At 43.7% G+C, this 23087-nt stretch overlaps 1 protein-coding gene across 4 annotated transcripts in view; it reads right to left on the reverse strand.

Annotated features, from left to right (window-relative positions):
• The window catches only part of SRRM4 (serine/arginine repetitive matrix 4), a 37330-nt gene that overhangs the window by 8470 nt on the left and 5773 nt on the right, over nt 1-23087 (reverse strand). The window contains exons 4-7 of one of the 4 annotated variants that reach the window (XM_060250000.1): nt 17194-17356; nt 5683-5885; nt 3077-3283; nt 346-456 (exon numbers count right to left, since the gene is read on the reverse strand). In XM_060250000.1, the coding sequence (XP_060105983.1) occupies nt 346-456; nt 3077-3283; nt 5683-5885; nt 17194-17356 (684 nt within the window). Of the gene's footprint in view, nt 1-345; nt 457-3076; nt 3284-5682; nt 6024-17193; nt 17357-23087 lie in introns of all 4 variants that reach the window. The other 3 variants (XM_060249999.1, XM_060249998.1, XM_060250001.1) reach the window with 3 other exon arrangements.

A 23087-nucleotide genomic window follows, 5' to 3' on the forward strand; every position in this document is an offset into this window, starting at 1 on the left:
GTGGGGAGCCCAGTTCTGATTAGCAAAAACACACGTTGGTAGAAGGATTAAGCCCCTCTCTCCCTATATAGCTCTGATCCTAACTGAGCCCTTGTGTAGCTGCACTTTAAAAGGAGCAGGGAAGATTAATTCAAGGAATGGGAAAGATTTAGTTCATTCTCAGCATCTTACCTGTTTTGAGCTTTAAAGAACACTCTAAACATCTTATATTTTCTACTTGTTTGTAGTTGTTGCTTTTAAAAATGTTTTGACTTCTATATACACAGAAGAGATTTTTATCAATGTCCCTGGAACAGCACTAAGAGTGATGACATGGGGATAGGATATAGCATATGGAAGTCATACCTGCCAGGACTGTATCGAGAATAGCTGGGGCTTCGGCGTGTTCTTGAGCTCCGACTTCTGGAACTTCTCTTGCATGACTTGGATGAATAGCTGGGGGAACGTGAATAGGATCTAAAATAGGTAAGAATTATGAGACTCTAGGAAATGGGCAGAGGAAAAGAGCTGGGACTTAGACCCAACCTAAAACACATATATTGGGGAACAGCTCTTAGTGTCATTTACATAAATCAATTTGTGTGATCTACTGTTTGCGATTAGTTACTTGGGGCTAGGGCTGCTGTGATCTTCACAAATGTTTTTTTAAAGAAACCAAAGATATCCTACGTGCATTCCTTGTTTTTTTCCTTGTGAATGCATCACCATGCTTGAACTGATGTGAGCATAATTTATAATCCATAATTTAACACAAACAGTATTTCAAATGGTTTTGCCTGTGTAATGTTGATGACATTCAGCACATGTGCAGATGCCAGTTTTCAGGGCTTTTTTTTTGCAGCAGGAACTCCTTTGCATATTAGGCTACACCCCCCCCCCCAATATAGCCAATCCTCCAAAAGCTTACACAGCTCTTCTTACAGGGCCTATAGTAAGCTCTTGGAGGATTGGCTACATCAGAGGGGTGTAGCCTAATATGCAAAAGGTGTAGCCTAATATTCAAGCCACTGGTGGGGCTTGGAGAAGGCATTTAAAGAGATGCTAGTTTTGCATCTGCTATACCCACTTAATTTTTTAAATTAGGTATTCCTGAGGATCATAAATGAGTCATGCCTGGATTAAAATTGATTATATTTCAAGCTTTTTGTACTTGCACAGTCAGTGGCATTCATCATGTTGCCACATGCTCAGAACTTACTGGATCAAACTACAATTCCCAGATGGCAGTACAAGAACTTAAAAACTATTTGTAATTCAATTTAGAATTCCCAGCTGGAGGTACAAGAATCATTTGAAATCTCAGTTCAGAGCTCTGAATGAATACACTTGGCTTTGAGGGTTCGGCAGACGAAAATGGGCATGTCTGGAATACTGAAAAAACAAGCCGTGCAACTTTCTTTCCCATCTCAGAAGACTAAGACAACAAAGAAAAGCATTTCTTTGGCAAGTTAATTATTTTTGATTGGTGGGGGAGGGAAACAGCCATGGAAAATCTGTGCAGAATTTGGATGTACAAACATTTGCAAAAAAAATTAAAAACAGATTTGAGTGCTTGGTAAAATTTACTTGTTTAAAAATATTTATTTAGAACAGCCTTTATCATGTATTTCTTCCACAATGGACTAAAGGCTGCTAAAACATTTTTTCAGTCATTCAGAGGTGCAGTTCACAATCTAGGTCATGCTGCAATCTGAGGACAGCGATGACTGGACATCATTAACTCGAGTGCAGACTTCTGCTTTACTATGCACTTTCTGTAGCTCAGTACATACGGGTAGGTTTTGGCATAAACCAAATTACGAACTGAAGTTTGTGATGAACCAGATCCAGTTTGTGGTTCAAGAACCTGTTTGTGCCATCCCGCCCCACATGAACTTCCCACAAACCTAACAGGGAGGTTCATGTGGTTCTTGTCAGCAGACATGTTGATGCCACTGGTGGGGCTTGGAGAAGGCATTTAAAGAGGCCACAGTGGTGTGACTTATCAGTGATCTCAGAAGGCATTTAAATATCTGCAAAATCCATTTAAAGGTGATCCCTTTTGAACATTGGACCCTAGGATCTTACCTCACCCAAGCAAATCTGCATACAACTTGGAGGGCAAGTAAAGGGGCATCCTGGGGCAGTCTGCTAGTTGTTTGATGTCTCTAGCTGGTGCAGGGGGGACATTTGACACATTCCCTCCAGTTTTGCATACTGGACCCTAGAATTCCCCCCCCCCCCACAAGCCAGTCTGCACACAACTTGGAGGTCAGGTAGAGGAGCATCCTGGGGAAGTCCACTGTGAGTTTGATGCCTCTAGTTTGCAGGGGGACTGTCCTATCATGCTAAAAACTCACAAACCACGAACTGGTTCATTAAATGGAAATGTTCGTGCCCTTTCCTACATATGGGTGCTTTCTCCCTTTTTATCTTTTGCCAGGAGTTTTATTATCTATGCTGTTATATTGCTTGGCCTGCTTTAATTTTGCCACCAGTTATTACTACAGTGCTGCTGATACTGTCAATAGTAGCACAGCAGCATTATTTAGCAGAATAAAGCATTAGATTGTACAAATACCCTTCGAAAACTTCCAGTCCTTCTTTCAGTCTTGATGGTCATCAAGAGGAAAAACCCATTCCACTTCTGTGGGAGGACAGAATCCTAAATTTATATCAGCAACCAACCATGTCAAAGGTAAAGGTGCAAGCACCAAGTCGTTACCAACCATGGGGGAAAGTCAAAAAAGTCAAAATGAAACCACAGGGAAACTGGTGTGGTATTTTCATTGAGTTGTAACACAAATGAGGGAAAAGCCTTGCGTAACACAAATCAGAAGCAGACAATGGAAAACCATCTCTGAACTTCTCTTGCCTTAAAAACCTTATGGGGGGGGGGGGTGGTGGTCACTGTGACTTGACGGCATTTTCCACCACTACCAACACACATCATAGTAATAAGCAAAATTATTCTATGACCATGTAAATTCATCTTTCACTGGAGCATTCTGGGGCCTTCCTGACCTTTTTCTGGCCTGCCTACGTGCAGTGACTTCGGAAACAAGTGATCCTGATATGAACCCAAAAGGTGGCTCACCTTGTCCCTGAGGAGCAGGATCGGCTTTGGGAGGACCTGGGTCCTGCCTTGTGATGCAACGAGTGGGAATGGTTGGACTCTGGCGATGATCCGCTGATGGAGGACTCATTCCGGACAGGTGACCTATGTGGGGAGCTGGAAAAAGGGATGGAGGCTGGACTGTGTTTCTTCTTCTCTGAGTGTCTAACAGATTGCAATGGCTGTCTTCTGAAAAGAGACATTTCCCATTCAGGAATGTTGTACAGGACATTGTTGCACAAAACTATGCTAGCTTTATTCCAGGATTAGATCCCATCCCAAGTGAAGACCTAAACATGGATGGCAAGGAATAGGTGCCAGAGAGCTAGGGGGCAAAAGGTCCTTCGCCTCTCTCCACAAAGGAGCCAAAAATGGAATGCAATACTGGGGGGAAAATCCTCTTGTTTTTGGTCTTGAACCAGAATCCAGTAGAGACTCCATATGTAGGCCATTCAAAGCCCTGAAACCTAAATTCCTGCAACACGTCATATAGAGGATGGTGCTGAGTTGTTTTCTGTTGCTCTGGAATGCTGGATCAAAACCAATGGCTTGAAATCAAAAGAGGTTTTGGCTAAACATTAGGAAGAACTTCCTGACAATTAGAGCAGTTCCTCAGTGGAAGAGGCTTCATCAGGAGGTGGTGGGCTCTTTTTCTTTGGAGATTTTCTAACAGAGGCTAGATGGCCATTTGATAGCAATGCCAATTCTGTGAAGCTAGGCAGATCATAAGATGGAGGGCAGGAAGGGTTGCATCAGTGCTAAGGGTGGTTTTTTTTTTGCCATCTTCTGGGCATGGAACATGGGTATCTGTGGGTGTGGGAGGGAGGAATTTGTGAATTTCCTGCATTGTGCAGGGGGTTGGAGTCCAACCATTGGACTAGATGACCCTGGAGGTCCCTTCCAACTCTATGATTCTATGAAATTTACTCAAACCATCATGACATCCAGTCTTTTCTTGACAAATCCACCTGGAGAGGCACCTCCTTAACTCCCCTTTAAGATTGTCACACAGTAGGTTGGGAAGGAGGGTATAAGTGCTTGTTCCAGGTTTGGAACTTGTAGGAACAAGTTGTCAGCTATCTTGGAGCTGTCTTCGGTCATGAAAGTCCACCTCTGACCCTTTTTCCCCCTGCCAAACTTCGGCGCTTGACCTATTGTGCCTTTTTTTCTGGCCTACTGCCTCCTGTTGATTGAGCTCAGCCCAGTTCTCTCCTCCTGCATGTTCTAACCAGCTAGGAGAAGATAAGATCCTTCTAAAGGTGCAATGATGCCACTTGGAATTTTGTACAGAGAGCTAATTCTCTTGATGGCTTTTTAATCACATTGTCAAGGAGCTCCATCATGCAAGAACCCAAGAGTTGCCAGTCTCAATGCAGTTTGATCAACACTTTCAGTTTTCAGTTGCACGCAGCCATTTAGGTAACAACCAATGCCTGGAAATTGGGACACTCTCCCTATAGAAATGTGAAGGTTGAGCAACTCCCTGTGTCTGCATTGTGGACCTGCCACTGAAATGGCAACTTTCCAATGAGACCAAGAAGTAAGGGTTGTGTCTGACTTTGCAGAAATAGGCTTAAAGGCATTTGAGTTGCTGTAGAAATAAAGACAACTGTATAGGATCACAGGGTATAGCTCTGCCTCGAAACATATTTAACAGAGGAGGCTTCTTGGAAGGAGGGATCTGTTATTAGAGACATGCTCAGCAGCTGAAATGAGACTCAAAAAAATGTCCAAACAGCTTTCATCACCACTCCTTCTAGAAAAGAACTACTCTGTTGAATGCTAATCTGAGAACGCTTCTCTTTCTCCAAAGTACAGGGAAGGAAGGATATTCCCCCCATTCTTATCTCCTGCCTCCCCTGCCAGCATTCTTTATAAGCAAAGTTGAGCAGCTTCCTCCAAAGCAAGGTAATATATAGGCCAACTCTAATGCTAAGGGCCATCACTTTTAAAAAAAAAACTTTAAAATATAATTTTAAAGCAAATTCAGAGTTCAGATACAAACAACTGCAGCTGTCAGCAGAGCAAAAGAACTGAGTGAAACAAAAGAAAAGAACATGGAGAGAGAAAAAGAAAGAAACATAAAAAGGACAAGAAAAAGGAGAGGAACAAGGGCACTCTTCTGTTGTGATCTCTCCCCTTGGAAAAGATGTGATAAATATACTTTCAAACAGCCACTAGAGAAAGGAAGGGCACAGAAACACAAAGAAAGACAGGGTGAGGAAATGGCTGTTTCGGAGACAGGGTTAGGGGAAATGGCTGTTACACAGGTAGGAAAAACTGAATTTTTTCCAGGAATACAGTAGCCATCCAGGCTTACTAAAGCCTTTCCCAAAACTTTGGAGCAAACCAGGTTTGAGAAAGATTGGATAAAACCTGGAGAAACCTCAGAAGGTGCATGAATGCACCATCATGCTATGAGGAAGTGTGTGTGTGAGGAGGGGGGGACAGTTCCCAAAAGCACTGACCATGGAACAGAGAACCCATGTAGAAATAGCCTATTAGAAAAAGCTAACTTGTTCTAGCTACATTTCAGTTGCACAATTAGCCCACCAGCCTGGGCAGTCATTTTAACTACTATTACTCACCTTTGATGCTTTGCTCGAGTATGTGGAGATGGGTGTGGATCTTCCAAAGTTGCTCCCTTAGTCCGAGAGAAGCAGCTGGTGAAGGAGTTTCCTGAATCAGAGCTGCTGCCACTGCTGACCTTCTCAGAAGAGAAGGCCTGGCCAAAGCCATCATGGACTTGACAGCTTGTTTCTTGGCTGCCCTTTGACCTGGATGAGCTTGTCTGAGTAGACGGAGGGGAAGAAGTATCATTTCCTGAGTCATATTCATACCGTTCTCCATTCAACTTCTGTCTGGCTAGCTGGCCAAGATGACCTTCTGCTTTTTTAAAGAGGACAGCAGAAGACACAGACTCTGAAATCTGTAAGTAAAAGAGCCATTTGCCAGTGTTTAAATGGATTTTCAAAAAAAGGAGTGTGTTAGTTTTGTCAATTATATAGCTACATACACATTTTTCCAAACAAACCCTTTTTTACCATCATGATGCACAGTCTGTAACCAAAGAAAAGTAAGAAAGAAAGAAAGGAAGGTAGGAAGAAAGAAAGAAAGGAAGGAAGAAGAAAGAAAGGAAACAAGTCAGAACTAAAAGCACATCTCCCTGAAAGAGAACCATAGAAAGAAGAAATGACTTTTTTCCCCCGGATACAACTGGAAGATTTTAAGGCATCATGCAAAGAGTATTAAGCATGCGATCCATGTTGAATGAAAGGTTTTTTAAAAGATGTATAAATAAAAAGAACTCAAAATAGTGTCCTTAAACCAAAAAAGGTCAAAAATAAAATATGTTGCACTTCAAAGAAAATATGACATATGCCTTAGAAATCAAACAAAATGGGAAAAAAAGTCCAGTGAGTATGAGTCAGCCAAAGCTAAGCACTTCTACATCCCATGGATTGCAAAGGGAGAGGTATAAGCAATATACTTAAAAGCTCTCCTATGCTCAGACTGGCAGTGTTGCAGGCACAGATTGGGCATAATTAGTGAACTGATGGAAATTTGTGATCAGATCTTCTAATGGCTTTTTAAAAGATTCAACAGCAGATTTGGATCAGGTCTACAGTGTAGGGGAGGGGAATTCAACTTTCCTCTAATACCATTTTTCCAACAGCAATCGGCATCTATGAGCTATTATTAGCCTTTGTACCCATACTTGTCTTTTTTCCCAATGGGGCAAAGGGCAGATATTTTTATTGGGGAAATTGTACAAGGGTAAAGGTTAAATTCACCCTCCCACTGATCTGCAGCTCCATTCCCTACCTAACCTTTTTTAAAAAAAAGGTGATCCAGTCTTTTATCTCCCATGCCTTATCTAGTTGTGGCCTTCATAGGAGTTCCATTAAACTCAGTGGAGGCTTAGTTCCAAGTATGAATGCATTGGTTTGGGCTCTGTAAAGGGTTCACTTTGGCTGGATCATGCCCTATAGAATTATCTCTCATTTGTTTTTTTTTAAAAATGTGTCCTCAATAAGGATACAGGATGGATATATCCACAGATAAGCAAATAAAAATGTGTATTTAGATATGAAGGAAAGAAAAAAAAACTAGTGAACAACTGTAATCATTAGAAATTGTGAGCAACTGAATAAAACGGAGAAAAGGAAAACTAAAAGAAAAAAAGGAAAAAAAAGGAAAGGAAAAACTCCCTCTAGAGAAAAGGTAGACATATATTGCTTTGTGTGTTTTTCCCCTTGTAGAAGGTATTTCTAATATTTTTGAGTGACCTCTAAGAAATGCCCTAGCATCTTGCGGTTAGCATCCACTTACCAATCAAGAATTCCTCCTTTAGTAGGGTAAGGTGTAAGAAAAAGGGAAGAGCGGGCAATGTAAGTCCAACATTAGTGTCTCAAATTACAAGAGAAAAAAAAAAAACATAAACCCTCTCTCTTCAATCCACAGTGACAATCAAGTGTTTGATTGCTTTGATTGTAATGCTTCCTTATTGTTTTAAAATCATCACTTTCAAGTAAATTCTTTGAGGCTTTTTTTTAGTATCTGGGATTTAAAGGTACCAGTTTAAATAATCACCTTGGATTTTTATGTGGGCCCCACAGAACATACAAAAATTAAAAATAGTTATTGGAGAAAGATGATCAAAAGGAACTCTTTTTGAGATTGTGCATTCCAGATTGAGAGATTCCAGGGCAACTTGGATCTTGGCTTCATGTTACAAATACTTAGGGCCCCGATATAATCAGATCTAGGTAGAGAGGGATCCTAGATTCTGTAAGAGTTCAGATTTGCCCCCTCCCCATCCCATTTTACAAGATCTATCAAAACATTCCAGCTCTCACACATGGTCTCAAGTTCACACGGTCACAGTCTGCACATGGCCACTATATATATTGCCAGGATATATATTGCCAGGATCATACCAACACCCATATATGCCAAGTCTCTTCTAAAATAAGGCGCAGCCAATATTAATCTTTGCTTTCAGACTAATATGTTTTCTGGAGAAGCTTTTCCATTCGATCCCATATGCTGCCAGGGAATTAATGGTGTGCTGTGCCCAGCGGTTATGTAGGATTAGGCACACTAAACTAATGCACGTGACCCCCCCCACTCATAATCCAGCAACAATTCATTAAAACAAACAAAGAAACAAACATGAGAGGCTGATAGATTTATTGTGACAGGTTTCATTAATCAGATTCTACTTCACCAATTGTATGCAGCGTTATTCTTGATTGCCATACACACACGCACACAAACTGCAGACCTGCAAGGAAACACAGGAGAGGAAGCAACTCCTCCAAAGTCTCCCCGACCAGGATTCTCTAAAGCCAGGGATCCCTAACATGGTTTCTGTGGGCACCATAGTGCCCCCAATGATACCTTTCCTGGCACCCACCAAGTTTTTTTAGAAAGTGGGTGGGGCCAGGTGTGGCTTTTGCCCAGCAAGGCTTTTGCTTGGGCATTGAAGATTTGACTGCCTGTGCAGTTTTTAAAATACGTTATTTTGGCAGTGGCAGACACTACAGCACAAGGATCTTCACTGTGTGCCTGAAGATATAAGAACTGCAGCTGCTGTCTTCTAGCTGGCTCAACCTTCTGTTTTGCGGCAGCCATTTTGTGGCTGCACCCACCACGCTGTGTTAGAATTCCAAAAGTGCCCACAGATTCAAAAAACAGGCTGATATTTTGTTCTCCCCCCACCCATTTCCCCTTTAATAGTGACAATTATGCTTCATGCATCTGATGATGAGGGCTCCAGCTTTTGCCACAATAAATCTGCTAATGTCACAAAACCTCTTTTTGGTTTTGATGCAAGAGGTAATGTAGAACCCTTCCCCCAAAATATGCCACAACTGATTCGTGTTTAAATTAATGGGATTGATAAGTCTTAGCTAAATCTCATCCCATTGCTTCAACTACAGCATAAGAATGGCTAATAATAGCTAGATTGTTCCTTCTTTTTGTGGCAACATCCTAAATCAACAGCTGCATGCCTTGTGGGATTCAGTGCATGAACAGGGAAACCCTGCCCCCAATAATATTTGATGTTGGGTAAAGAGTTCACCTCAAACAGATATTTAGCTCTTAGTGATACCTTTGGATCTAAAAATGAACTCTGTAAGATTCCAAGATTTCATATCCTTGCACAGCAGCTTCAGAATATACTGTCCAAAATAAATATACACATTTGTTTGATCTACAGAAAACAGGAGCTATCCCTGGTGTCAATCCATTTGCAGGGAAGAAAATTACCAGTAGGGTAAAATCTTTAACTAGGACCAAATAAAACCAGGGCTGTTTTTGTAGCAGGAACTCATTTGCATATTAGGCCACACCTCCCTGATGTAGTCAATCCTCCAAGAGTTTATGGGGCTCTTTTTATGGGGCCTACCGTAAGCTCTTAGAGGATTGGCTACATCAGGGTTGTGTGGCCTAACATGCAAAAATGTTCCTGCTACAAAAAAAAGTCCTGACTAAAACCACCCTAAACTAGCAAGTGAGCTTTCCAATTTGGCAGAATTCTTCAAGTTGGATGTTCAGTTAAATAAAACAAGAAAGGTGTAGAAAAAAGCATGTTGAACTTAATGGAAAAGGGATGGTGGTCAGATGGCAGAACTGTCAGCTCTAGAAATCAAAACCTCTGGTATCTGGCCAGAGCCTGGAACATTCTGGGCCCAGGGCCAGAGTCTGGAACATTCTGGGCCCAGGGCCAGAGCCATGAGCTGGTAAAGAAGATATCATCCAGCAAGACAGTTTCAGCTCAGTACAAGCACTGGCTGTGCTATATGTACAGCTCAATACAATCTGGCAGAGGGAGGAAACAAGCTTTGCATCAGGTCCGGCACAGGCAGTTGGTATTTTTGAGCATCTGCTCAGTTCCTTGGCCCAGTGAAGAGCCATCCTGGCAGAGAGATGCTTGGTGCATCTGCTCCCACCAGGAATGGGAGATCACTCCCGAGCCCCCATTTCCTGCAGGGACAGATGCACGGAGGCAGCAGAGTGTGGTTCTCAGGGGAGAAAAATGAGCCCCACTGCCTTCCCACGCTTTTCAGATCAATATACAAACTGAAAAGGAATCACAGCCCAAAAACAGTATTAGAGCAACAAGAAACTATGAAAATGACACAATAAAGTTGTATCCAAACTAAAGTGTCGATTTTTCTTATATGCTGTACATAAATATGTGAAGCACTAGTTTGAGAACCATTAATAGGTCCTTGTTCAAAGTCCAGAATTCTTATGGTTGCAATATAATCTCACAGAGTTATGTGAAACTCAAAAACAATGTCCAATTTGCATACATAACAGTCTCTTACAATCCCCGAGAAACCAGGAGACTTCCGGCAAAGCCCAGAATGTAGTGTCTGGATTCACTTCTGATGTTTTCAGCTATAAAGCCTTCATCAGCTGGAGCTGGCTGATATATTGGAGTCGAGGTTGTAAAGAAGTTCATAGAAGAATAGTCATTCCCAGAGATTGTTGTAAAGTACAGCTTATGAAGTACAGGAACTAGGCCTTAGTTTACATGCTCCAGGATTGTAAGAGACTGTTATGTATGCTAAATGGACGTTGTTTTTGAGCTTTGCATAGCTCTATGAGATTATATTGCAACCTTAAGAATTCTGGACTTTGAACAAGACATATTAATGGTTCTCCATGTAGTGTATCACATATTTTTGGATCAATATAGCAGCGGCCTCTGGGACAATGTCTTGATTTGCTGCTGGGAGTAGTGCCCAGAGAAGGGCCACAGCCCAGACCTTTTGCTACCTTTTGCATGTGAGAAAGTTGCCCTCCACACCCTCCAGCTTTTGGATGGGAGAGGCACCTGGAAGAGGACCAAGGCAAGAGGCTTCTATGATCCTCCTAGCCTAGCTGGCACCAGCAGGATTTAAAGGAATGTAAAAGAGTCATGCTCTGCTTCCTCCTCCAGGAGGATGCTGTATGTGTGCACATACATGCATGCACAAGAGGGTGGTGCACTTATTGGGAGGCCACTGAAGCTTATCTTCCCAGGAGCCTCCAAAGCCTGGAGCCAGTGCTGACTTGCTCTTTGCTGACGAGGTCTGATTTTCCTCTGCTCATTCAAAAACTTTCCTAGGCTCTTGTGCTTCATTTAGGCCGTCTTTGGACATACAACCACAGGGCTGACAGGGCTGTGCATTTTTAGCCCAGAATAGGTCATTTGATAATGCCAAGCAGGTTCTATAAAACTGGCAGCCAGCAGGACCCCAATAAAGCCTGAATGGGGAAGACAAAATGTGATCAATAGAACTGAAGTGTGTGTGAACGCTGAGCTCAGTATTTTTGCAACAGCCCTGTAAGGTAAGCCAGTAGACAAAGGCTGAAACCGAGAAACAATGGCTTGTTTAAGGCTTTTTAGTGAGTTACAGTTTCACATGAGATTTCCCCCAAGGAATTGCTGGCTGTTGGCTCCTCAGTTTCCTCAGTCTTTTCCTCCCTCCCTCATCTATTTGCCTTCCTTCCTTCCTTGTCTTGAGGCTCTCAAACATCTGATGTTTATTCTATGTGGCTCTTATGTTAAGCAAGTTTGGCTACCCCTGGCATAGAGTGTCAAACTACAACTAGAGAGATCTGAGTTCAAATCCCTGCTTAGCCATGAAGGTCACTGGCTGATCTGGGCCAGTCATTTGCTTAGCCTAGCCTACCTTGCAAGACTGTAGTGAGGATAAAATGGAGAGGGGAGACTCAGGTACAGTGTCCTGAGCTCCGTGGAGGAAGAGGGGATAAAAAGCATTACAGATAGGCAGAAGTAAATAATACAGGAAGTTGCTAAGTCCCCGCAGTCCATCCCTTACCTGTATCACTTTAAGATCATCTGCTATACATTAAGATGGCTGCCCACAACCACTATATAACTAAGTTCCTGATTTCCATGGTTTTTAATCTTTTTTTTAAACTACTGATTTACTGGCCATGAAAGATTCTAGTGGCAAAGTGTTCCACAGGTCAGCAGCCAGCCAGTGTGAACTTTCTAAAACAAAACCCAAATTCACTCCTATTATTTATTTTAATGTGTTATGTTCATTGCATCTGCATGTCTTCTTCTAGCCTCCTTTACAGTTTGTCTTCATTTTAGTAGAAAACAGGAAAACCTTGCCTCTCTGGGTTTTCTTTGGGTGGGTGGGGCACATGCAAGATGTATAACCACCACTGGAGCTGAATTGTTTAGGTGAAGCATACTGATGAAGGAGTAAATCCTACTGAACTCAGTGGGGCAACTTTTGATTAAACACGGTTCAGACTGGGCTGTTATTATTAAATTTGGGTTTGGGTAAAACATGATTTTATTGAGGCAGGGGGGAAAGTGGGGGAAGAAGGAAGACTTCCACTTACACCTTAGGCTTTAATTTTCACTGAATGCTTAGCTCAAGAGGCCATCTACTCTAATAGGCACGAAAATATAATCGTAACCTGTTTTCCAATTACGCTAAACATGCCCCATTTACTGTGTTTCAAAATGGCCCCTCAGAGAGAGATGGATATCAATTTTCTGAACCATATGGAACCGGCAATCTTACAACACACTCAAAAACACTCCTGGGGTGGGAGGGGGGAGAGGGGAGGTTTTTTTTTTTAATGTTCTCACTTCAAATTCCTTTGCCCGGGAGGAGATACCTAACACTACAACAAGCAGAGATCTGAGTAAAAGAACAAGTGTGTGAATGTATACATCTACAATAATTCCTCTGTGTCCATTCTCTCACCCTCTCACCTGTTAATATATATTTGTATACATACATCCAATATATCAGTACTATCACTCCATTAACACACTGCACTCTTACATATTACTTTTGCACATGCGAGTCTCACTGCTGATCAACACAAGGATAATGCTGCATATCCTCTATTCCAGGGTTTCTCAACCTGTGGGTCAGGTCAGGATCCAAAAGTGGGTTGCCAAGTGTCTGAGAGTGGGTCACTGGCCGGCTCTCCCTAATGGCTACCCCTCCCATTGCGTTCTTTTGTATTCTGGAAATCAAGATCTGACCCTGGAAACAGTATCTTCCATGTCACACATTAGTTGGTATTTTTCTTCTTCCCTGCATAGACATGTTGATCAAGTAAAATGTGTCCTGAGGGTTACTAGAGTGAGTTTCTTAGAAAATGAGGAGGGATTAGAGGGAGTAATGGAGAAGGAGAGGCTGGTCAAGGGCTGGAATATAACCTCCACATGCAAAGGCTGCGTGTCGGAATGCCACTTGCTTGGGGTTCTTAGTGGAGGGCAGCTGTGCCCTCTGTGTGATGTTTGTTGGGTTCTCAAAAACATCTGGTTAGCCATTGCAGAAAATGGAATGCTGAATTAGTTGGGTGCCAATGTCATTGTTTCCCTAGGGTGACAAAACATTTTCGGTCACCATACCAAAAAATCTGGGAACTGCTGCCCTATTGTATCATCCAACAGCATGCTGTTCCACCTGTCCCTAGGCTTACAAACATCTGAGAAGTTTGAATGTTCATGAACATTCCATGCCTTCTTAATACATGAGGCAATGTCTCAGGCTTGCTCACTTCAATATATGGTGTGTTAGCATCCAGAACTACTAAGCTGCTGTGCAAGACCAGTTGAGCATTCCTAAAGATGGATTTGATCCATAAAACATAACTATATACATGTAAAATCTTATGCAAACAATATATTTAAATGTGATTTAAAAGCACAACATTAAAAATAACTCTCTTTTATCTCCTACCACTAAATGCTTTCCTAATCTTAGAAGTCTAATATAATTGCAATAGTCAGATGTTGTTACTTCATTCTCAGAGGTGGGTATGCCTCTGTGTATATAATTTGTATTCTACACATGGAATACTTAAAAAGAAAGCTGTTAGAAACCAATTTCTAACAGAAGCCATGTTCTGAATTGGGCAAGAGCCAAAGGGCTAGCAGCACAGGATTTGTCTGCCCAGTTCACTCCCTCTTAAGCCAAGTTGCAGGCAAAGGACTTTTTAACCCAGTGTGGAGGCCTTTGCATGGTCCTCTTATTTCACATCTCAGCCGCCCATGGCAAACAGGCAGGTAAAGGCCACTTTCTCTCATCCCACTGAGTGTTAACAGCAAGAGTGCTATTAATCAGAATGCTCTTTTTACGTTCGACAGATGCTGATTTCTCATCCGTGAGCAAAGAGGCAAATGGGAATAGCTGAAGAGCTTAAGGAGAAACTCTGCTTGGCCTCTGTTACTCTTCACCATGGGGAGAAGGGAGTTAGAAAGGGTTTTGCCCTGTGTCTTGGTTCATACTGTAGAAAGTAGGTAAGGTTCGTAAGAAAGGATTTGTGCATCAGGGGGCTATGGTGAGCTGCAAATGGCAAAGAAACCCTGGGGTGAGATTAAACCTCCCAACCCTCAGTGGGAGGCAGAGGTCTTTAAGGTATGAAGGCAGGACTGCCAGTTTTCTCATAGTAACCTAGCATGCAGAAATGAAGCTTTTCCTGCCATGAAGAGCGACAGAGAATGCTTTCCCTAACCAATTCCTTTGAGCTTGGTTTCTGTTAAAGCCACTGGAGAAGGGACAGTATGAAAACTGGCAAGCTAATATAAAGGGTTCAACCCACTAAACTTTGAAGGACCCTAGAACTGAGCTCCCTAGCATCTCAAGCTGAACAGTAGTCTTTAAAAAAAAAATTAACTCCTAATTAGTGCCTTTGAAAGCAATCTCAGTGGGGGATGTCTGAATGAGATTTTACAGAGTGGCACATTAATACTTAAGTCTTAAAGTTTATCCTCCCAACATGGCAACATGAACACATAACAATGGCTTCATTTTACAGTGTACCATAAGGGTTGTCAGCCTTCCCACCCCAAACCCGAACTATTACAGCTTTTATTTGTCTTTTTGGCCCCCACTTCTTAGGTCTCTAGAAATGAAATCTCTGGTTTTGGAAGGGGGTCAATGCTCCTCATTTTTAGCATTTGCACATGTCAAGGTACATGCATGAATGCTAAAGTGGAAGAGATTGGATCTATTGACCTGTCCTGTTAATGGTAGTGCTTTCTTCCTTCTGATGATGTAAGGATGCTCTCATGCTGGAAGAAAGCACTGCTGTTAGCAAAAGGGGTCCATGGTATCCACATAAAACACAACCTGCCATTTCCAGTGACCCCGCATGATGGCGTTCATTTGGTGCCTTACACGTGATCACAGATGACAGGGCAATTGCTTTTGTCTTCAGTCAAGCAGCCCCTTAGCATGTAAAGCCATGCACATCAAACCATGACAGAGAAAAAAATCAAAGATGGTGCACAGCAAAAAAGAGCCATCAGTAACTTGGAAAGTGGGGTGCGTGTGCAGGAAGCACCAATCCTTGCAGTGTCAACATACACTGAGGTGGGGCAGCTGCTGGGGCCCAGAGCCAGGGCTTTTTTTTTGTAGCAGGAACTCTTTTGTATATTAGGTCACACACCCCTAATGTAGTCAATCCTCCTGGAGCATACAGTAGGCCCTGTACTAAGAGCCCTGTAAGCTCTTGGAGGATTGGCTACATCAGGGTTGTGCGGCCTAATATGCAAAGGAGTTCCTGCTACAAAAAAAAGCCCTGCCCAGGGCTTCTGGTAACCTCCCTTGCCCACTCACGTGTTAGCATTCTGCAACCCATGCTCCCTGGCACAAGCAGTGCCTGGTGTCACTGGGGAAAAGACTGCAGGCAGCTGTGAGCATGGGCCTTGGCAGGGCGCAGGAACAGAAGTAGGTACGGTAGGAGGCTGGCAGGTGGGTGGGATGGCAAGCAGGCATGAATGGGCGGCCTGGCGGTGGGAAGAGTGGGGAGAGGGCCGAAGGAACTCTATGCCTGCTTCCCCCAACCTGAAACCAGCCCAGGACCCTTGCAGAGAGGACAGAGGTGTTGCAAAGGTATTTATATCTCTTAAATGTTAGAAGGCCACTAACTAGGCTCAGCAATGTAATGGAGAAGATGCAAAAAGCTTTGGTGTGTTGGGGAAAGCCCAGTGGAAGTCTGGGGTTTTCACACTCCCACCCCTGCACTGATTACCTGATCAGAAATGCCTCCCCTCTTAAGGACAAAAGACAAGCACAGTAGAGGTATCTGCTTTATCTCACCCTGCGGCATAAAAGCAGCACAGGAGGATCATGTGGCATAGGGAGGAATTACTTCTCGACTTCCCCAATTCTGTGCCCTGATCCATATCTCTCTTTATAGCTGCTTTTTGCAGCTCATTGACACATCTGCAGACCTGAACAGCATCTTGTGTGGGTTGGGCCCAAATGGGGGCATGAAAGAGGCATGCAAGCTTCTCCTTCCTCTCATGGAATGGTCTCCCCATCACTGCAAGAAACCCAAATTTAGGACTGCAACATCTCGGGAAGTCTAACGTTGGTTGAAGCGTCTTCTGTTTAGCTTGGAAATGCTGGAAGGGCACACAGGATCTCTGGGATGAGACTCCTCTGGGCGTGCCTCTTGTGCAAACAAACGCTGCTGCTTCGAGCTGACAGCACATGTTGGACCCAAGCCATCACTCTATCTCCCACGCGTAAAAAAGAATGCCCTTGGGACTTGAGCATGCATTTTCCTCTTGGATGCTCACACAGCCTCTATTACCATCCCGAGGAGCAGCAAGAATACTAGCTTGTGATGGAGGATGGGGAGGGGTGGTGGTAAACATCTCCTCACCTATAACTGTCCTCTCCCCCCACATCCTGTCAGATGTAAATGTTTTCTTTTATAGGTTTAATCTTTCGTGCCTGGGAGGCCTGAACTACTGGGCACAGGAACCAGCTGGGAATGAGCTCATCCACAAAGCAGAAGAGGTACATAACAGACACGTCCCTGTAAAATATCATTGCCCGAGGCCACCTCCTTGGTAAATGTCTTCTCCTTATTATTCATGGGCTAAAGCCTGAGCAATTCCCTCCCCCCCTTGTGCAAAATGCAGGGTGGAGGAATGGCTTTTAATACATCAGAGAACCACTCCATTAATAATGAATACAACTTTAAACCAACTTCGTCTAACATGGCTGTAATTGAGTCATAAAAATTTCACACAGGCTCCTTGGGCCTAAACTGAGGAAGGAAGCAGATGGGGGAATACTTACAACTTCCGTGGCAGAGGGAAAGCTGTTGTTCTGGGTGGCGTGGCTGAGGAGAAGGGGGTCTGTCACCTCTGTGGAGCCATTTGACTTCCTAGAGCTTTTTGAAGAATGCTGGGACCGCTTCCATTTAGTCTTACGGCTTTCCTCCTGGAACCTGGCTCTAGGCCTAAACGGAACACAATGCTGAGTGGTTACTATGGAGCCTGTTTGGAAGGGGCACCTTTCATACAAGAGGGCTGCTCACCGAACAAGGGGGGGGGGAGATGATGTGGCCTGCTTGCATGTGGAACAGCAGATATAGGCCACAGAGGGATACTGTTCAGATTTCCCTAATAACCAAAGAGTCATGAATGCCATTTTAGTTTCAAGGAAGGTGTAGAATTACCTCAGCCATCTGTGGCCTGCTTTGGCAGGGAGTAGGGTTCTCAAGTCCAACCCCAAAAATATCTGGGGACTTTGGGGGTGGAGCCAGGAGACTTTGGGGGTGGAGCCAGGGGACACTGGGGTGGAGCTAGGGGGAGGAGGGGAAACGGCGCCGGGGAGCGTGGCGAGCCGCCCCGCCGCTGCCGCCTCTTCTCTGCTCGTCGTGGCTGCTCCTCCGAGATGGGCTCAGCCTGAGCCCATCTCAGAGGAGCAGCCATGGCGAGCAGAGAAGAGGCGGCAGCGGCGGCCTCGCCCGCTCCGCCTCTGGGGTGGAAGCGGAGGGGGGGCTGGAGGCGGGCCAGGGGTGTGGCGAGCCGCAAGTCCGGGTCCTAGAAGGGCCCGGATTTGCGGCTCGCCATGCTCCTGGCCTGCCTCGCCCTCCCCTGTGCTGCTGCCGCCTCTTGGCTGCTCCTCCGAGATGGGCTCAGCCTGGGCCCATCTCGGAGGAGCAACTGCGGTGGGCGGGGAGGGGGCGGCAGCGGTGAGGCGCAGCGGCCTTGCCCGCTCCCCAGCTCCGTTTCCCCCCTCTCCCCCCGCTTCCATTTTTTTGGAGAGCGGGGGAAGAGGGTGGAAATCCTGGGGTCCCCCGCCAGGGCGGGAGGGTTGGGAAGCCTAGCGGGGAGGGTGGGATATAAATCGAATAAACCTAAACCTATTTTGAGTTCCTTCTTTATGGGTCACTGAAACAGGATTGCCAACTTGAGGTTGGGAAATACTTGGGGATTTTGGGGGTGGAGCCTGGGGAGGGAGAGGCTTGACAAGGGGTAGGATCTCAGCAGAGTATAATGCCATAGAGTCCACCCTCCAAAGCAGCCATTTTCTCCAGGGAGACTCAGGAGATCAAGTCTAATTCCAGGAGAGCTGCAGACCCCACCTGGAGGCTGGCAACTTTACACTGAAAGGCAGGGTACACAACCACAGAAGGCTGGAGGTAGCATTGCCAACCTCCTGGTAGAGCCTAAAGATCTCCCAGAATCACAACTGATCCCTGGATGACAGAGATCACTTTGCCTGGAGAAAATGGCTGCTTTGAAGGATGAATTTTATGGCACTACACCCGACCGGGGTCCCTCCCTTCCACAGCCTCTACCCCCCCCACCAAAAAAATCTCCCAACTTGGAGCTGGCAACCCTAGCTGGGGCTGGTGTCTTTCTAATCTATTTTGGGTATCCTTTAGAATATGAGGGCCAGAGATAATCTTTTCCAGGCCTGCAGTGGCTCTTCCTGCCTTTGATGGAAAGATGGACAGAAATCCTGTTTCAAATCTGCCCCCACCAATAAGCAGGCAGTTGTGCATGACACCTGTACCATATATCAGATTTCTAGGTCATGAGAAAGTACCCAAATACCCCTATGAGTGAGCTGAAGTGTCTATTGTTTGTCTGAGCATCTTGGAAACCAGAACACTTAGCAGTGCTGTCCTAAGTGGAGTTACAGCCATCTAAGTCTATTCACTTCAGTAGACTTTGAAGGTTATAAAACTCTGCTTAGGACTGCTCTGTATGTGCTTTAAAAGGGACTTCTTGCAGATGCCCTCAGGCTCCAGAATGTGCTCTCCCTGCTGATGTGTAGAAACGTACTTCTCTGCCAGGTGACAGAAATAGCTGTAAAGCTCTCCTGGCTTCAGCAGGGCTTTTACACAGGATGAGCTGTGATTTTATGGCTGATGTTTTATGGCTTATCTCATTGCTGCTTTTGTGATATTGGTTCCCCCCCTCCATGTGTATGATGCTAGAATTTTATTCTTATGTTATTATTTTGTTTTGTAAGGTGCCTCAAGCTGAGTTAGGTAAACCAAGATACACATTTTAAAATAAAGGCCCAGAACCTCTCACTTCAATTATCCTAAAATGAGGATGCTCACTTTCTTTTCCCAGCAAGTGCTTTTAAGCATCACAGGTGGAAGTTCACCCCCCTGTCAACCTTAATTCAACAGCCTGATGCTTGAACAGACCAACACATAACGGTTTTTATTCTTGTTTATTAAACTTACATTTTGAATGCTCAAAGCCTGATCTCTATAAACCAGCTGCGGCAATTTGGTCTTGCAATCAGACCACACAACAGGGAAGGGCAGCAGGTAAGCTTGCCATCCCTAGAGCCTGATAGCTCACAAGTGTCATAGATTGCCCCCATGCTAGCTTGTAGGAGCAAAGCAGGAGAAATGACTACCAGGCACAGCCTCCAAACGGCAACCCGGGTGTAGAGTGCTGGATATAGAAATCTGTCCAGCAAGAGATCATCTTTGGTTTTCTGGTAGTAGTGGTTACAACCCAGTTTGTTTTTGGTAACTCCCCCCCCCCCCCCACATGGGAGTAAGGGAAAAGGGTCGTGTCACCAAGGGGAGAGCTGGGACAGCTGCAGGGTTTGCCAGCCTTCCAGGAACCCAAAGAAAGAGGGCTTGTGAGTCTGTTCCATCACATATCCTACACTAGTTTGCATCCCACATGATTTTTGGTGATGTAAGAGAAGACCCAGTGTGTATTAAGTGCCATTAAATCACATCTGGCTTGTGGTGATCTGATGAAACACAAGCTGATTTCCTTCTGCAATTTTCTCGTATGATCCAGTAACCAATGTAAATTTGCAATAGGATCTCTAATGCCTCTTCCTTTTCTGAATCCTGCTTGAACGTCTGGCATTTCTTATTCCATATATGGTAATAGGCTTTGATGTAAGAGCATCACTTTACTCACATGAGAAATTAATGTGATGGCCTGGTAGTTGCTGCAGTCTTTGATGTTTCCTTTGCTGGAACCAGAATGTCCATCAAGTGTTTCCAGTCTGTGGGCCACTGTTTTGATTTCCATATTTGTTGGCATATCCTTATTAACATTTGGAAGGACTCTGTTTTTGTAGCTTGAAATAGCTCTACTGATATCCCATCTACTCCTGGTGATCTGTTTTTCCAAACTGCTTTGAGTTCATCTTTCACTTCACTTTCTAAAACTGCAAGTTCTTCAAAAGATTCCTCTTGAAAGGAATCTGTCATGCTTTCAGCTCTTCTGTATAGCCTTTTCAGTATTTTGTTCCCATCTATTTTGCCCTATTCAGTTAATATGCTTCCATGTTGATCTTTCAGCATACCTAACCTTGATTTAAATTTCCTGTTTTCTTTGATCTTATGGAATAGATTTCATGTTCTTCCTATTTCTTTGTTTTCTTCTGTTTCTTTGCACTGTTTATTATAATAGTCCTCTTTGTCTTTACAGATCAGTCATTGGAACGCTGCATTTAGATTTCTGATTCTATTTCTGCCTCCTTTTACTTTTGCTTCTCATCTATCTTTAGCAATTTTATGAGTTTCATCAGTCATCCATTGGGCCTTTTCATTTCTTATGACTACAGGAACAGTCCTTGTGCATTCTTTCTTGATAATATCTCTGGTTTCGATCCACAGTTCTTCAGGTTCCCATTCACTTGAACTTAGTAATGTACTCTGTTCTTTTCATAGCCTTTAAACTTTTCAGGAATGTTGTTTAGATTGTATTTTGACACTATGAATGTTTTGGTACTTTTATGAAACTTTATTCTAATTTTTTACATTAACAGTTCATGGTCTGTATCACAATCAGCTCCTAATCTTGTTTTAGCAGATAGGGCAGAGCTTCTCCATCTTCTGCTTCTGATTATGTAATCTATCTGATGTCTGTATTGGCCATCTGGTGATATCCATGTATACAATCATCTGTTCAGTTGCCTGAAACATATGTCCACAATGAACAACTTCTTGTCTTCATGGAATTCTATGAGTTGCTCTTCTACTTCATTTTATGCTTCTAGCCCAAATTTTCTGACAATGTTTGATTCTACTTTGTTCCCCACTTTTGCATTCTAGTCACCTATGATTAAGAGTCCTGTGGTGCAGAGTGTTAAAGCTGCAGTACTGCAGTCTTAAGTTCTGCTCATGACCTGAATTTGATCCCCGGTGAAAGTTGGGTTTTCAGGTAGCCGGTTTGAGGTTGACTCAACCTTTCATCCTTCCGAGGTCGGCAAAATGAGTACCCAGCTTGCTGTGGGGAAAGCGTAGATGACTGGGGAATGGCAAACCACCCTGTAAAAAGTCTGCCATGAAAACATTGTGAAAGCAATGTCATTCCAGAGTCAGAAACAACTGGTGCTTGCACAGGGGACCTTTCCTTTTCCCCACCTATGATTAATAGCATATCTTGCTTAGGTGTGTGATTGCATAAAAGTGTTCAATTTCAAGTGTTCAAGTGTAGTTGGGGCATAAATTTGACTGATGCTTATGTTGATAGGTTTTCCCTGAAGTCCGATTGATATTATTCTATCAAACATCGCATTATATGGTGTTATATCTTGTCTCACATTTACAGCAACTCCACTTCTTCTGAGTCTGTTATTTCCCAAGAACAATACTTTGTAATTTTAGGACTGAAACTGTCCTAATCCAGTCCACTAGTTTACTCACTCCTAGGACTGTAGTGTTTGCTGGGCTTATAAGGAAAAAACTGACTGCTTCCATTTTCCTTTGGGGGGAGTTTTAAATTGGCATCTACTTTTTAATTGATCCAGAATGGGGAATTCCTTTACCCTAAGAGCCCTAGTAATAGGAGTGTCAAAGAAGCAAGTGTGTCAGTGGATTAGATTAACAGGGTCAGCCTGTCACCTTTTACTAATCCAGACATCTTCTGGGGGAAACAGCTGACTGATTTTCCACTCAGAATATGAGATGTATGTAGACTTAATATCTAAATAGGACCAAATTATCATTTCTTTTGTTTTCTGTATTTCTGTAGATTTGTCTTACTATTTTGTTTTGTGTGTGCTTAGCAATAAAAGCTGTCAAATGTGATACTTTGGTTGTGGGAGACATTCTGGATTGGCCTCCTCAAATGCAGATGCCTAAGTTCACACTATAAATCCCCTGTGCAAGCACCAGTCATTTCTGACTAATAGATGATGTCACATCATGATGTTTTCATGGCAGATTTTTTACAGGGTGGTTTGCCATTGCCTTCCCCAGTCATCTACATTTCCCCCCCAGCAAGCTGGGTACACATCTTACTAACCTTGGAAGGATGGAAGGCTAAGTCTACCTTGAGCTGGCTTCCTGGACCCAGCCTCTGCCGGGATCGAATTCAGGTCATGAGCAGAGCTTGGACTGCAGTACTGCAGCTTACCACTCTGTATAATACAGATAGGGAAAAAAGAGGTGGAGATCCTGGCGTCTCCTTCTGTGTGCACAGACACACGTTCAAGGATTGATGTAAAAACTAAGCTGGAACAGTCTAGCTTTCATAACTTTTTACTGCAATGGGTGGCAGAAGAAAACTACCAAAGGCAGCTGAGTATGTACAGAATGCACAGCTGGGGTCAGAGAAACACAAGGGCCTGTCACAAGATGTGTAGCACCTAACTATAAAATATCACAGCTATGAGCAACAAGCATTTTGTGTCAGGTCAAGGAATCCTGTAGTGAAATGAACGTGGCCTTGAGCCAGCTGACACAA

This window comes from Heteronotia binoei, chromosome 11 (assembly GCF_032191835.1).
Source record: "Heteronotia binoei isolate CCM8104 ecotype False Entrance Well chromosome 11, APGP_CSIRO_Hbin_v1, whole genome shotgun sequence".
Classification (NCBI taxonomy): domain Eukaryota; kingdom Metazoa; phylum Chordata; class Lepidosauria; order Squamata; family Gekkonidae; genus Heteronotia; species Heteronotia binoei.